General features: G+C 49.8%; 2 protein-coding genes and 1 long non-coding RNA gene across 12 annotated transcripts in view; 2 read left to right on the forward strand and 1 right to left on the reverse strand.

Moving 5' to 3' along the window:
* The window catches only part of LOC107307326 (neurexin-2-beta-like), a 62,133-nt gene extending 47,920 nt beyond the window's left edge, over positions 1-14,213 (forward strand). For 2 of the 10 annotated variants that reach the window (XM_085535408.1, XM_085535410.1), the window contains 2 exons: positions 7,397-7,427; positions 11,815-14,213. In XM_085535408.1, coding sequence (XP_085391534.1) covers positions 7,397-7,427; positions 11,815-12,523 — 740 coding nt within the window. In that variant the 3' untranslated portion in view covers positions 12,524-14,213. The other 8 variants (XM_085535411.1, XM_085535412.1, XM_085535416.1 and 5 more) reach the window with 6 other exon arrangements.
* LOC146751169 (uncharacterized) lies at positions 840-4,283 on the reverse strand. Its single transcript, XR_014941815.1, has 2 exons — positions 4,146-4,283; positions 840-1,122 (listed from the first exon to the last, which is right to left on the reverse strand). It is a non-coding gene; the product is annotated as an uncharacterized LOC146751169 (long non-coding RNA).
* LOC146751170 (uncharacterized) lies at positions 2,751-4,215 on the forward strand. The gene is made up of 3 exons (XM_085535359.1): positions 2,751-2,858; positions 2,996-3,212; positions 3,415-4,215. Exons 1-3 carry the CDS (start codon positions 2,751-2,753, stop codon positions 3,843-3,845), a joined length of 756 nt encoding a protein of 251 aa, XP_085391485.1. The 3' UTR covers positions 3,846-4,215.
* Positions 14,214-14,356: the final 143 nt, after the last annotated feature.

A 14,356-nucleotide genomic window follows, 5' to 3' on the forward strand; every position in this document is an offset into this window, starting at 1 on the left:
TGGATGGATGAATGGGTGGATGGATGGATGGATGGACAGACAGATGGATGTATGGCTGGATGGATGGACAGATGGACACAGGGGAGGACGGATGGATGGACAGACGCATGGACATGGGGATGGATGGATGGATGGGTGGATGGACAGACAGACGGATGGATGGATGGATGGGTGGATGGACAGACAGACGGATGGATGGATGGACGCGTGGACATGGGGATGGATGGATGGACGGATGGATGGATGGATGGATGGACACATGGATGGATGGACGGATGGATGGATGGATGGATGGATGGATGGATTGACGGATGGGTGGATGGATGGATGATGGATGGATGGATGGACGGATGGATGGATGGATGGACGGATGGACGGATGGACAGATAGACGGATGGATGGACAGATGGATGGATGGATGGATGGATGGATGGATGGATGGATGGATGGATGAATAGACACGTGGATGGACAGACGGATGGATGGATGGACAGATGTATATATGGGTGGATGGATGGACGGATGGACGGATGGATGGATGGATGGATGGATGGATGGATGGATGGATGGATGGATGGATGGATGGATGGACACGTGGATGGACAGACGGATGGATGGATGGACAGATGTATATATGGGTGGATGGATGGACAGACGGATGGATGGATGGATGGATGGATGGATGGATGGATGGATGGATGGATGGACAGATGGATGGATGGATGGATGGATGGATGGATGGATGGATGGATGGATGGATGGATGGATGGATGGATGAATAGACACGTGGATGGGCAGACGGATGGATGGATGGACGGATGGACGGATGGATGGACGGACAGACAGACGTATGTATGGATGTATGTCTGGGCGGCCGGGTGCCGTCAGAGCATCAGAGCTGGGCCGCGCTCGGCACCTTCTCACCGAAGTCTCTCTTCTCTTTTTTTTTGTTGTTTTGTTTCTTTTTTGTTAATTTTCTCTTGATTTTTTCTCTTTTTTCTTCTTTTTTTTTTGTGCTTTTCCTTCCTTCCTGCAATTTCTTTTTCTCCACGCTAAAATCACCCGGCCCCATCCCTCGATGTAAGTTGACGGCAGCGCCGCGGTTTGCTCTTCAAAAACATGCTAAAAAATGAGGAGAAAAAGGGAGAAATTGAGAAAAACATGCTAAAAAATGAGGAAAAAAGGGAGAAATTGAGAAAAAATAACTAAAAAAATTGAGGAGAAAAAAGGGAGAAATTGAGAAAAAGATGAAAAAATAACAAAAAATGAGGAAAAAAGGGAGAAATTGGGAAAAAGATGAAAAAATAAGTGAAAAAAATGAGGAAAAAAGGGAGAAAATAACTAAAAAAATGGAGGAAAAGGGGAAATTAAGAAAAAGATTTAAAAAATAACTAAAAAATTAGGGAAAAAATGGAGAAATTGAGAAAAAGATGAAAAAAAATAAGTGAAAGAAATGAGGAAAAAGGGGAGAAAATAACTTTAAAAAATGAGGGAAAAAAAGGAGAAATTGAGAAAAAGATGAAAAAAATAAGTGAAAAAAATAACTAAAATTGAGGGAAAAAAAGGAGAAATTGAGAAAAAAGATGAAAAAAAATTAAAAAAGCGGAAAAAAAGTGAGAAAATAACTTAAAAATGAGGAAAAAGGGAGAAAATAATTTTTAAAAAGGAGGGGGGAAAGGGAGGAATTGTGAATAAAAAACTTAAAAAATGAGGGGAAAAAGGAGAAAATAACAAAAAATGAGGAAATAAAGGGAGAAATTGAGAAAAAAAATAACTAAAAAGTGAGGAAAAAAGAGAGAAATTGAGAAAAAAATAACTAAAAGTGAGGAAAAAAGGGAGAAAATAACTAAAAAAAGAGGGAAAAGGGAGAAATTGAGAAAAAGATGAAAAAATATAACTAATAAATGAGGAAAAAATGAGAAAAAACTAAAAAAAATGAGAAAAGGGAGAAATTGAGAAAAAAATGAGAAAAAAAAGTGAAAGAAAAAAAACTTAAAAATGAGGGAAAATAGGGAGAAATTGAGGCAAAGATGAAAAAAGTGAAAGAAAAAAAACAACCATAAAACACTTTTAAAAGAGGGGAAAAAAAGGAGAAATTGAGAAAAAAAAAAAGAAAAAAAAACACTAAAAAAATGAGGGGAAAAAAGGAAAAATTGAAAGGTCAAAAAAGGGCCCAAAAATGGGGTAAAAAAAAGGCAAAAATGGCCAAAGGGCAAAATGGGCCAAAAAAAAGGGTGAAAGTAGTGAAAGAGTGGCCAGAAAATGGCTTAAAAAGGTGAAAATGGAGAAAGAATGGTCAAAAAGAGCCAAAAATGAAGGTTAAAATGGGCTGGAAAAGGGTGAAAATGGCCAAAGAGTGGCCAGAAAAGGGCCAAAAAAGAGCCAAAAAAGGGGCCAAAAAAGGGTGAAAATGGTCAAAAAGAGTCCAAAAAAAGGATAAAATGGGCTGGAAAGTGGTGAAAGAATGGTGAAAAAGGGATGAAAAATGGGCCAGAAAAAGGGTGAAAATGGTCAATAAATGGTCAAAAAGAGCCCAAAAAAAGTGAAAACAGGCTGGAAAAGGGTGAAAATGGCCAAAAAGTGGCCAGAAAATGGCCAAAAGGGGGCAAAAAAGGGGCCAAATAAGGGTGAAAATGGTCAAAGAATGGTCAAAAAGAGCCCAGAAAAGATGAAAATGGGCTGGAAAAGGGTGAAAATGGTCAAAGAGAGGCCAGAAAAGGGCCAAAAAAGAGGCAAAAAAGGGGCCAAAGATGGGTGAAAATGGTCAAAGAATGGTCAAAAAGAGCACAAATGAGCCAAAAAGGGGCCAAAAAAGGGTGAAAATGGTCAAAGAATGGTCAAAAAGAGCCCCCAAAAAGGTGAAAACGGGCTGATAAAAGGTGAAAATGGTCAAAGTGTGTCCAGAAAAGGGCCAAAAAAAGGGTGAAAATGGCCAAAGAACGCTCAAAAAAGCACCAAAAACAAAACAGAGACCCCCAAAAAACCCTATTAATAAAGAGCCCCAAAATCCCAGCACAGAAAACACAGAAACTGCCCCAAAAGAGCAGGAAAAAAACCCAAAAACCCTAAAACCACCCTAGAACCACCCCAAAAACACCCCAAATCCAGCCAAAAACCAGCCCAAAAACAGACTAAAACCACTCCAAAACCAGCCCAAAAACCACCCCAAAACCACCTTATAACCAGCCCAAAACCACCTCAAAAACAACCCTAGATCCACCCCAAAACCACCCTAAAATCACCTCAAAACCACCCCAAAATTCACCCCGAAACTACCTTATAACCAACCCAGAAACACCCCAAAACCTCCTAAATCCACCCCAAAAACATCCAGATACCAGACAAAAACCACCCCAAAATTCACCCCAAAACTACCCTAAACCCACCCCAAAACCACCCAAAATCCACCTTAAGACCACCCCAAAACCACGCTAAAACCACCCCAAAACCAGTCAATATCCACCCCAAAAGCCACCCTAAAAATCACCCTAAAACCAGCCAAAAAGCAACCCAAACAATCCCTAAAACCACCCCAAAACCACCCCAAATCTACCCCAAAACCACTCCAAAACCACCCCAAAACCACTATAAAACCACCCAAAAAGCACCCTAAAACCACCCCAAATTCACCCCAAAACTACCCCAAAATTCAGCCAAAAACTACCCTAAAACCATCCCAAAACTACCCTAAATCTACTCCAAAACCACCTCAAAATCACTCTAAAACCACCCTAAAACTACCCCAAAAACATCCCAAAACCAGCCAAAATCCACCCCAAAACCACTCTAAAACTACCCCAAAACAACCCCAAAAACAGCCAAAATCCAACCCAAAACCACTTTAAAACTGCCCCAAAAACAGCCAAAATCCACCCAAAAGTCACCCCAAAACCCACCCCAAAACCATTCTAAAACCACCCAAAATTCACCCAAAAACCACTCTAAAACCCCCAAATCCCCCCAAAGCCACCCAAAAACACCCCAAAACCACTCTAAAAACCCAAAACCCACCCAACACCCCCTCCCCAAACAAAAACCATCCCAAAAACCCTAAAACCAGCCAAAACCCACCCTAAAAACACCAAAAGCCACCCCAAAAACAGCCAAAAACCACCCCAAATCCACCCTAAAACCACCCCAAATACCGTTCAGTATCGCGGGGGTTGTGGGTCCGGTTCCGGTGCCGCCGGTTCCGACGTTGTTTCTCCGTTATCTCCGCAGGCGGCGAGCTGGTCCTGGCGGCTGCCCCGCTGTCCCCGTCCCCGTCCCCGTCCCCCCGCTCGGTTCCCCTGGGCTGCGGTCCAGATTGACCCAATACCACCCCAAAAACGGCCTAAAACCAGCCAAAATCTACCCCAAAACTACTCTGAAACCACCCTAAAATCAGCCAAAATCCACCCCAAAACCACCCTAAAAAACACACTACAACCACCCCAAAATCACTCTAAAACCACCCCAAAATCACTCTATAACCACCCTAAAACCAGCCTAAAACCTCCCCAAAAACCACCCGAAAACTACATCAAAACCAGCCAAAATCACTCTAAAACCACCCCAAATCCACCCAAAATTCACCCGAAATCTACGCCAAAACCCACCTTAAAACCACCCTAAGACCAGCCAAAATCCACCCTAAAAAACACCCTAAAACCAGCCTAAAACCTCCCCAAAAACCACCCCAAAACTACTACAAAACCAGCCAAAATCACTCTAAAACCACCCAAAATTCACCCGAAATCTACGCCAAAACCCACCTTAAAACCACCCTAAGACCAGCCAAAATCCACCCTAAAAAACACCCTAAAACCAGCCTAAAACCTCCCAAAAAACCACACCAAAACTACTCCAAAACCAGCCAAAATCCACTCCAAAAATACCCTAAAACCACCCCAAAATCACTCTAAAACCACTCAAAATTCACCCCAAATCTACTCCAAAACCACCCTAAAACCAGCCAAATTCCACCCGTAAACCACCCCAAAACCCACCCCAAAACCAGCCAAAACCCACCCCAAAACCCACTGTAGCCCGTCAGGACCCTTCTATACCGTTCAGTATCGCGGGGGTTGTGGGTCCGGTTCCGGTGCCGCCGGTTCCGACGTTGTTTCTCCGTTATCTCCGCAGGCGGCGAGCTGGTCCTGGCGGCTGCCCCGCTGTCCCCGTCCCCGTCCCCGTCCCCCCGCTCGGTTCCCCCGGGCTGCGGTCCGGATTGACCCAATACCACCCCAAAAACGCCCTAAAACCAGCCAAAATCTACCCCAAAACTACTCTGAAACCACCCTAAAATCAGCCAAAATCCACCCCAAAACCACCCTAAAAACAGCCTAAAACCTCCCCACAATCCACTCCAAAACTACTCCAAAACCAGCCAAAATCCACTCCAAAAAACACCCTAAAACCACCCTAGAACCACTCTAAAACCACCCCAAATCCACCCAAAATTCACCCAAAATCTACCCCAAAACCACTCTAAAACCATCCCAAAAACCATCTTAAAACCACCCCAAAACCACCCTAAAATTCACCCGAAATCTACCCCAAAACCACCCTAAATCTACCCCAAAACCACCCTAAAACCACTCTAAAACTACCCCAAAACCACTGTAAAAGCCACCCCGACACCACTCTAAAACCACGATAAATCCACCCCAAATCTACCCCAAAATTACTCTAAAACCAACCCAAAACCACCCCAAAAACCCTAAAACCAGCCAAAACCCACCCTAAAAACACCGAAAGCCACCCCAAAACCAGCCAAAAACCACCCCAAAACCAGCCAAAGTTCACCCAAAATCCACCCTAAAACCACCCCAAAAACACCCTAAAACCACCCCAAAACCACCCCAAATACCGTGCAGTATCGCGGGGGTTGTAGGTCCGGTTCCGGTGCCGCCGGTTCTGACGTTGTTTCTCCGTTATCTCCGCAGGCGGCGAGCTGGTCCTGGCGGCTGCCCCGCTGTCCCCGTCCCCGTCCCCGTCCCCCCGCTCGGTTCCCCCGGGCTGTGGTCCGGATTGACCCAAAACCACCCCAAAAACGCCCTAAAACCACCCAAAATTCACCCCAAATCCACTCCAAAACCAAAAACAGCCAAAATCCACCCCAAAAAACCGCCTCAAAATCACTCTAAAACCATCCCAAAACCACCCTAAAATTCACCCTAAATCTACCCCAAAACCAGCCTAAAACCACCCCAAAACCACCCTAAAATTCACCCTAAATCTACCCCAAAACCACCCCTAAAACCACCCCTAAAACCACTCTAAAACTACCCCAAATCCACCCTAAAACTACCCCAAAACCACTGTAAAAGCCACCCCGACACCACTCTAAACACCGTAAATCCACCCCAAATCTACCCCAAAATTACTCTAAAACCAACCCAAAACCACCCCAAAACCACTCCAAAAACCCTAAAAACACCGAAAGCCACCCCAAAACCAACCAAAAACCACCCTAGAATCAGCCAAAAACCAGCCAAAAACCACCCCAAAACCATCCAAAGTTGACCCCAAATCCACCCTAAAACCACCCCAAAACCACCCTAGAACCAGCCAAAAACCAACCAAAAACCACCCCAAATACCGTGCAGTATCGCGGGGGTTGTGGGTCCGGTTCCGGTGCCGCCGGTTCCGACGTTGTTTCTCCGTTATCTCCGCAGGCGGCGAGCTGGTCCTGGCGGCTGCCCCGCTGTCCCCGTCCCCGTCCCCGTCCCCCCGCTTGGTTCCCCCGGGCTGCGGTCCGGATTGACCCAAAACCACCCCAAAAACGCCCTAAATCCAACCAAAATCTACCCCAAAACTACCCAGAAACCAACCCAAAACCACGCCAAAAAACACCCAAAACTCAACTCAAAACTCAACCCAAAACCAGCCCAAAAACCACCTCAAAATCACTCTATAACCACCCTAAAACCTACCCAAAAACCACCCCAAAACCACTCCAAAACTACTCCAAAACCAGCCAAAATCCACTCCAAAAACACCCTAAAACCACCCCAAATCCACCCAAAATTCACCCGAAATCTATGCCAAAACCCACCTTAAAACCACCCTAAGACCAGCCGAAATCCACCCTAAAAGCACCCTAAAACCAGACTAAAACCACCCGAAAAACCACACCAAAACTACTCCAAAACCCGCCAAAATCCACTCCAAAAATACCCTAAAACCACCCCAAAATCACTCTAAAACCACTCAAAATTCACCCCAAATCTACTCCAAAACCATCCTAAAACCAGCCAAATTCCACCCGTAAACCACCCCAAAACCAGCCAAAACCCACCCCAAAACCCACTGTAGCCCGTCAGGACCCTTCTATACCGTTCAGTATCGCGGGGGTTGTGGGTCCGGTTCCGGTGCCGCCGGTTCCGACGTTGTTTCTCCGTTATCTCCGCAGGCGGCGAGCTGGTCCTGGCGGCTGCCCCGCTGTCCCCGTCCCCGTCCCCGTCCCCCCGCTCGGTTCCCCCAGGCTGCGGTCCGGATTGACCCAAACCACCCCAAAAACGCCCTAAATCCAACCAAAATCCACCCCAAAACTACCCAGTAACCAACCCCAAACCACCCAAAATCCACCTTAAAACCACTCTAAAACCACCACAAAAACCACCTCAAAACCACCCAAAATTTATCCCAAATAAACCCCAAAACTACCCTATAACCACCCCAAAATTACCTTAAAACCAGCCAAAATCCACCCTAAAAAACACCCCAACACCACTCTAAAACCAACACAAAATCACCCTAAAGCTACCCCAAAACCACCCTAGAACCAACCCAAAATCACTCTAAAACCACTCTAAAATCAGCCAAAATCCACTCCACAACCACTCTAAAACTACCCCAAAACAACCCCAAAACACCCAAAATCCAACCCAAAACCACTCTAAAACCACTCCAAATTTACCATAAAAACAGCCAAAAACCAGCCAAACCACCCCAAAACCACCCTAAAACCAGCCAAAATCCAACCCAAATCTACCCCAAAAATCACCTTAACCCACCCCAAAACTACCCCAAATTCACCCTAAATGTACCCCAAAACCACTCTAAAACCACTCCAAAACCACACCTCAAAAACACCCCAAAACCACCCTAGAACCAGCCAAAAACCACCCTAAAACCCACGCAAAACCCACCCCAACCCAATCGTAGCCCGTCAGGACCCTTCTATACTGTTCAGTATCGCGGGGGTTGTGGGTCTGGTTCCGGTGCCGCCGGTTCCGACGTTGTTTCTCCGTTATCTCCGCAGGCGGCGAGCTGGTCCTGGCGGCTGCCCCGCTGTCCCCGTCCCCGTCCCCGTCCCCCCGCTCGGTTCCCCCGGGCTGCGGTCCGGATTGACCCAAAACCACCCCAAAAACGCCCTAAATCCAACCAAAATTCACCCCAAATCCACTCTAAAACCACTCCAAAAAACACCCTAAAACCACCTCAAAATCACTCTAAAACCACCACAAAACCACTCAAAAATCACCCGAAATCTACCCCAAAACCACTCTAAAACCATCCCAAAAACCATCTTAAAACCACCCCAAAACCACCCTAAAATTCACCCGAAATCTACCCCAAAACCACCCTAAATCTACCGCAAAACCACCCTAAAACCACTCTAAAACTACCCCAAAACCACTGTAAAAGCCACCCCGACACCGCTCTAAAACCACCGTAAATCCACCCCAAATCTACCCCAAAATTACTCTACAACCAACCCAAAACCACCCCAAAACCACCCCAAAAACCCTAAAACCAGCCAAAACCCACCCTAAAAACACCGAAAGCCACCCCAAAACCATCCAAAGTTCACCCCAAATCTACTCCAAAACCACCCTAAAACCACCCCAAAACCACCCTAGAACCAGCCAAAAACCAGCCAAAACCCACCCTTCTATACCGTTCAGTATCGCGGGGGTTGTGGGTCCGGTTCCGGTGCCGCCGGTTCCGACGTTGTTTCTCCGTTATCTCCGCAGACGGCGAGCTGGTCCTGGCGGCTGCCCCGCTGTCCCCGTCCCCGTCCCCGTCCCCCCGCTTGGTTCCCCCGGGCTGCGGTCCGGATTGACCCAAAACCACCCCAAAAACGCCCTAAACCGCCCAAAATTCACCCCAAATCCACTCCAAAACCACTCCAAAAAACACCCTAAAACCACCTCAAAACCACTCCAAAACCACCACAAAACCATCCAAAATTCACCCGAAATCTACCCCAAAAACCACTCTAAAACCATCCCCAAACCACCCTAACATTCACCCTAAATCTACCCCAAAACCACCCTAAAACCACCCCTAAAACCACTCTAAAACTACCCCAAATCCACCCTAAAACTACCCCAAAACCACTGTAAAAGCCACCCCGACACCGCTCTAAAACCACGGTAAATCCACCCCAAATCTACTCCAAAATTACTCTAAAACCAACCCAAAACCACCCCAAAAACCCTAAAACCAGCCAAAACCCACCCTAAAAACACTGAAAGCCACCCCAAAACCAGCCAAAAACCACCCCAAAACCATCCAAAGTTCACCCAAAATCCACCCTAAAACCACCCCAAAAACACCCTAAAACCACCCCAAAACCACCCTAGAACCACCCCAAATACCGTTCAGTATCGCGGGGGTTGTGGGTCCGGTTCCGGTGCCGCCAGTTCCGACGTTGTTTCTCCGTTATCTCCGCAGGCGGCGAGCTGGTCCTGGCGGCTGCCCCGCTGTCCCCGTCCCCGTCCCCGTCCCCCCGCTCGGTTCCCCCGGGCTGCGGTCCGGATTGACCCAAAACCACCCCAAAAACGCCCTAAAACCAGCCAAAATCCACCCCAAATCCACTCCAAAACCACTCCAAAAAACACCCTAAAACCACCTCAAAACCACTCCAAAACCACCACAAAACCATCCAAAATTCACCCGAAATCTACCCCAAAACCACTCTAAAACCATCCCAAAACCACCCTAAAATTCACACTAAATCTACCCCAAAACCACCCTAAAACCACCCCTAAAACCACTCTAAAACTACCCCAAAACCACTGTAAAAGCCACCCCGACACCGCTCTAAAACCACGGTAAATCCACCCCAAATCTACTCCAAAATTACTCTAAAACCAACCAAAAACCACCCCAAAACCACCCCAAAAACCCTAAAACCAGCCAAAACCCACCCTAAAAACACTGAAAGCCACCCCAAAACCATCCAAAGTTCACCCCAAATCTACTCCAAAACCACCCTAAAATTACCCCAAAACCACCCCAAAACCACCCTAGAACCAGCCAAAAACCAACCAAAAACCACCCCAAATACCGTTCAGTATCGCGGGGGTTGTGGGTCCGGTTCCGGTGCCGCCGGTTCCGACGTTGTTTCTCCGTTATCTCCGCAGGCGGCGAGCTGGTCCTGGCGGCTGCCCCGCTGTCCCCGTCCCCGTCCCCGTCCCCCCGCTCGGTTCCCCCGGGCTGCGGTCCGGATTGACCCAATACCACCCCAAAAACGCCCTAAATCCAACCAAAATCCACCCCAAATCCACTCCAAAACCACTCCAAAAAACACCCTAAAACCACCTCAAAATCACTCTAAAACCATCCCAAAACCACCCTAAAATTCACCCTAAATCTACCCCAAAACCACTCTAAAACCACCCCTAAAACCACTCTAAAACTACCCCAAATCCACCCTAAAACTACCCCAAAACCACTGTAAAAGCCACCCCGACACCGCTCTAAAACCACCGTAAATCCACCCCAAATCTACCCCAAAATTACTCTACAACCAACCCAAAACCACCCCAAAACCACCCCAAAAACCCTAAAACCAGCCAAAACCCACCCTAAAAACACCGAAAGCCACCCCAAAACCATCCAAAGTTCACCCCAAATCTACTCCAAAACCACCCTAAAACCACCCCAAAACCACCCCAAAAACACCCTAAAACCACCCCAAAACCACCCTAGAACCACCCCAAATACCGTTCAGTATCGCGGGGGTTGTGGGTCCGGTTCCGGTGCCGCCGGTTCCGACGTTGTTTCTCCGTTATCTCCGCAGGCGGCGAGCTGGTCCTGGCGGCTGCCCCGCTGTCCCCGTCCCCGTCCCCGTCCCCCCGCTCGGTTCCCCCGGGCTGCGGTCCGGATTGACCCAAACCACCCCAAAAACGCCCTAAAACCAGCCAAAATCCACCCCAAATCCACTCCAAAACCACTCCAAAAAACACCCTAAAACCACCTCAAAACCACTCCAAAACCACCACAAAACCATCCAAAATTCACCCGAAATCTACCCCAAAAACCACTCTAAAACCACCCCAAAAAGCATCTTAAAACCACCCCTAAATTCACCCGAAATCTACCCCAAAACCACTCTAAAACCATCCCAAAACCACCCTAAAATTCACCCTAAATCTACCCCAAAACCACCCTAAAACCACCCCTAAAACCACTCTAAAACTACCCCAAATCCACCCTAAAACTACCCCAAAACCACTGTAAAAGCCACCCCGACACCGCTCTAAAACCACGGTAAATCCACCCCAAATCTACTCCAAAATTACTCTAAAACCAACCCAAAGCCACACCAAAAACCCTAAAACCAGCCAAAACCCACCCTAAAAACACCGAAAGCCACCCCAAAACCATCCAAAGTTCACCCCAAATCTACTCCAAAACCACCCTAAAACCACCCCAAAACCACCCTAGAACCAGCCAAAAACCAGCCAAAACCCACCCCAAATACCGTTCAGTATCGCGGGGGTTGTGGGTCCGGTTCCGGTGCCGCCGGTTCCGACGTTGTTTCTCCGTTATCTCCGCAGGCGGCGAGCTGGTCCTGGCGGCTGCCCCGCTGTCCCCGTCCCCGTCCCCGTCCCCCCGCTCGGTTCCCCCGGGCTGCGGTCCGGATTGCGAAGAACCTTCGGGTTTCGCTTCTGGCGAAGCGGCGGATTCCAACGTTCCGCCTACGGATGATGAAGACTTCGTATCGAACCCTCGCGGTTCTCCCGGTACCACCGGCGATATTGATACCGATACCGGCAACCATCGTGTTGTCAACCGGCACCGCGATGTCATCACCCCACCCGGTGTTACCGCCGTCGCCGTTACCGTATCGGGCCCGTTACCTGGTTTGGTACCGGCCGGTGAACGGCACCCAAGGGAAGGGGGTTTGGGTCGGGGTCGTGTGACGGTTGTTCCCGTTACCCCCCGTCCCGTTGTCCCTACAGCCGCCGCAGCTCCCGGTGCCGTTGAGGTTGTACGTGAAGCCGGCGGAACCACCGGGATGGTGGTCGGGATCGTGGCGGCGGCGGCGCTTTGTATCCTCATCCTACTCTACGCCATGTACAAGTACCGTAATAGGGACGAAGGGTCTTATCAAGTGGATCAGAACCGACATTACATCGGGACAACCGGACCCACGGCGGCCATGAACGACGGCAACGCCGGCAACGCCGCGACAACCGGTTCCGTGTCGGCGGTTGGGAATCCTAAAGAGAAAACAACCGGGAACACACCGAAAGCGACCGGCAAAGCCCGGAGGAATAAGGACAAGGAGTATTATGTCTGACCCAGACCCCAGACCCTATATAGGAGGGGGGTGTTGAGCCCCCCACCCACCTTTTCCATCCCCTTTATCCCATCCCACTTAGGGCGTCGTCAACCCAACCTATGGGTGTTAGCGACATCCCCACCTTCCCCATATCCCCCCCTATGGGTGTCGTCGTCGCCCCCCCCACCCCAATGGGTGTCATAGTCACCCTATAGGGGTTATGGCCCCCCAATGGGTGTCACTGTCACCCCCCCCCCAATGGGTGTCATAGTCACCCTATAGGGGTTGTGACCCCCCCCCCAATGGGTGTCATCATCACCCCCCCCCCCAATGGGTGTCACTGTGACCCTATAGGGGATGTGACCCCCCCCCCCAATGGGTGTCATCGTCACCCCCCCCCCCAGTGGGTGTCATAGTCACCCTATATGGGTTGTGACCCCCCCCCAATGGGTGTCATAGTAACCCCCCCCCAATGGGTATCATAGTCACCCTATAGGGGTTATGGCCCCCCAATGGGTGTCACTGTGACCCTATAGGGTTGTGACCCCCCCCCAATGGGTGTCATAGTCACCCCCCCCAAATGGGTGTCATAGTCACCCTATAGGGGTTGTGACCCCCCCCCAATGGGTGTCATAGTCACCCCCCCCAATGGGTGTCATCGTCACCCCCCCCCCCAATGGGTGTCACTGTGACCCTATAGGGGCTGTGACCCCCCCCAATGGGTCTCATAGTCACCCTATAGGGGTTGTGGCCCCCCAATGGGTGTCATAGTCACCCTATATGGGTTGTGACCCCCCCCAATGGGTGTCATAGTCATCCTATAGGGGATGTGACCCCCCCAATGGGTATCATAGTCACCCCCCCCCAATGGGTGTCACTGTGACCCTATAGGGTTGTGACCCCCCCCAAATGGGTGTCATAGTCACCCCCCCCCTTAATGGGTGTCATAGTGACCCTATAGGGGCTGTGACCCCCCCCCAATGGGTGTCATAGTCACCCTATAGGGTGTGACCCCCCCCCCCCAATGGGTGTCATAGTCACCCCCCCCCCAATGGGTGTCATAGTCACCCCTATAGGGGTTGTAACCCCCCCCCAATGGGTGTCATAGTCACCCCCCCCCCAGTGGGTGTCATAGTCACCCCCCCCAAATGGGTGTTATAGTCACCCTATAGGGGTTGTGACCCCCCCAATGGGTGTCATTGCCCCCCCCCACCCATGGGTGCTGTCACCCCATCACCCCCCCCCCAACAGCCCTCGGTGAGGGGGGGGGGGCATCTACAACGTGTTTTCCCCCCCCCCCAACCCATATTGACAATGTTATACCCCCGCCTGGGGACAACGGGGGGGGGGGCTTATTATGGGGGGGGTGGGTTTAATGTGGGGGGGGATCTGTGACTGGGGGGGGGGGTGTATGTTGGGGGTGGGGGACCCAATGGGGGGCACAGGGACCCCCTCAGTGGGGGATGCCCCCCCCCCCAAATGGGGACGGGGGACCCCCTTGAATGGGGGGGGGGGGGGCTTGGGACCCCGATATAAAGGGGTGGGGGGGCTCGATCCCATCCCCCACCCTAAAGTTGGGGGGGGGGGGGGGGGGGCGGTGGTGGTGCCCAGTTTTTAATTCATTTTAATTAATTATTATTTTTTAATTAATTTATTCCCCCCCCCCCCCCCACAAGACCCCCCCCTTAATTAAATCTTTCTTAATTTATCGCTTAATTTATTGGGGGGGGGGGGGGGGCGTGGAATTGGAGGGGGGGGCTCCGGGATTAAACCCCCCCCCCCCCCTATCACAATGGTTCATCCTTGGGACCCCCCCCCTTCATCCCCACCCCTTCCAGCCCCCATTGGACC

The sequence above is a fragment of the Coturnix japonica genome, unplaced genomic scaffold, assembly GCF_054131305.1.
Source record: "Coturnix japonica strain WE unplaced genomic scaffold, WE-NBRP24 Scf120, whole genome shotgun sequence".
Taxonomy (NCBI): Eukaryota; Metazoa; Chordata; class Aves; order Galliformes; family Phasianidae; genus Coturnix; species Coturnix japonica.

What these genes read in the sequence shown, in the direction of transcription:
- LOC146751170 (XM_085535359.1), top strand. Translation starts at nt 2,751, where the DNA reads ATGGGTGAAAATGGTCAAAGAATGGTCAAAAAGAGCACAAATGAGCCA. An exon ending in CAAAAAGAGCCCCCAAAAAG is followed by an intron (nt 2,859 to 2,995) that starts GTGAAAACGGGC and finishes CCCTATTAATAA; the next exon opens with AGAGCCCCAAAATCCCAGCA. An exon ending in ACCACCTCAAAAACAACCCT is followed by an intron (nt 3,213 to 3,414) that starts AGATCCACCCCA and finishes ATCCACCTTAAG; the next exon opens with ACCACCCCAAAACCACGCTA.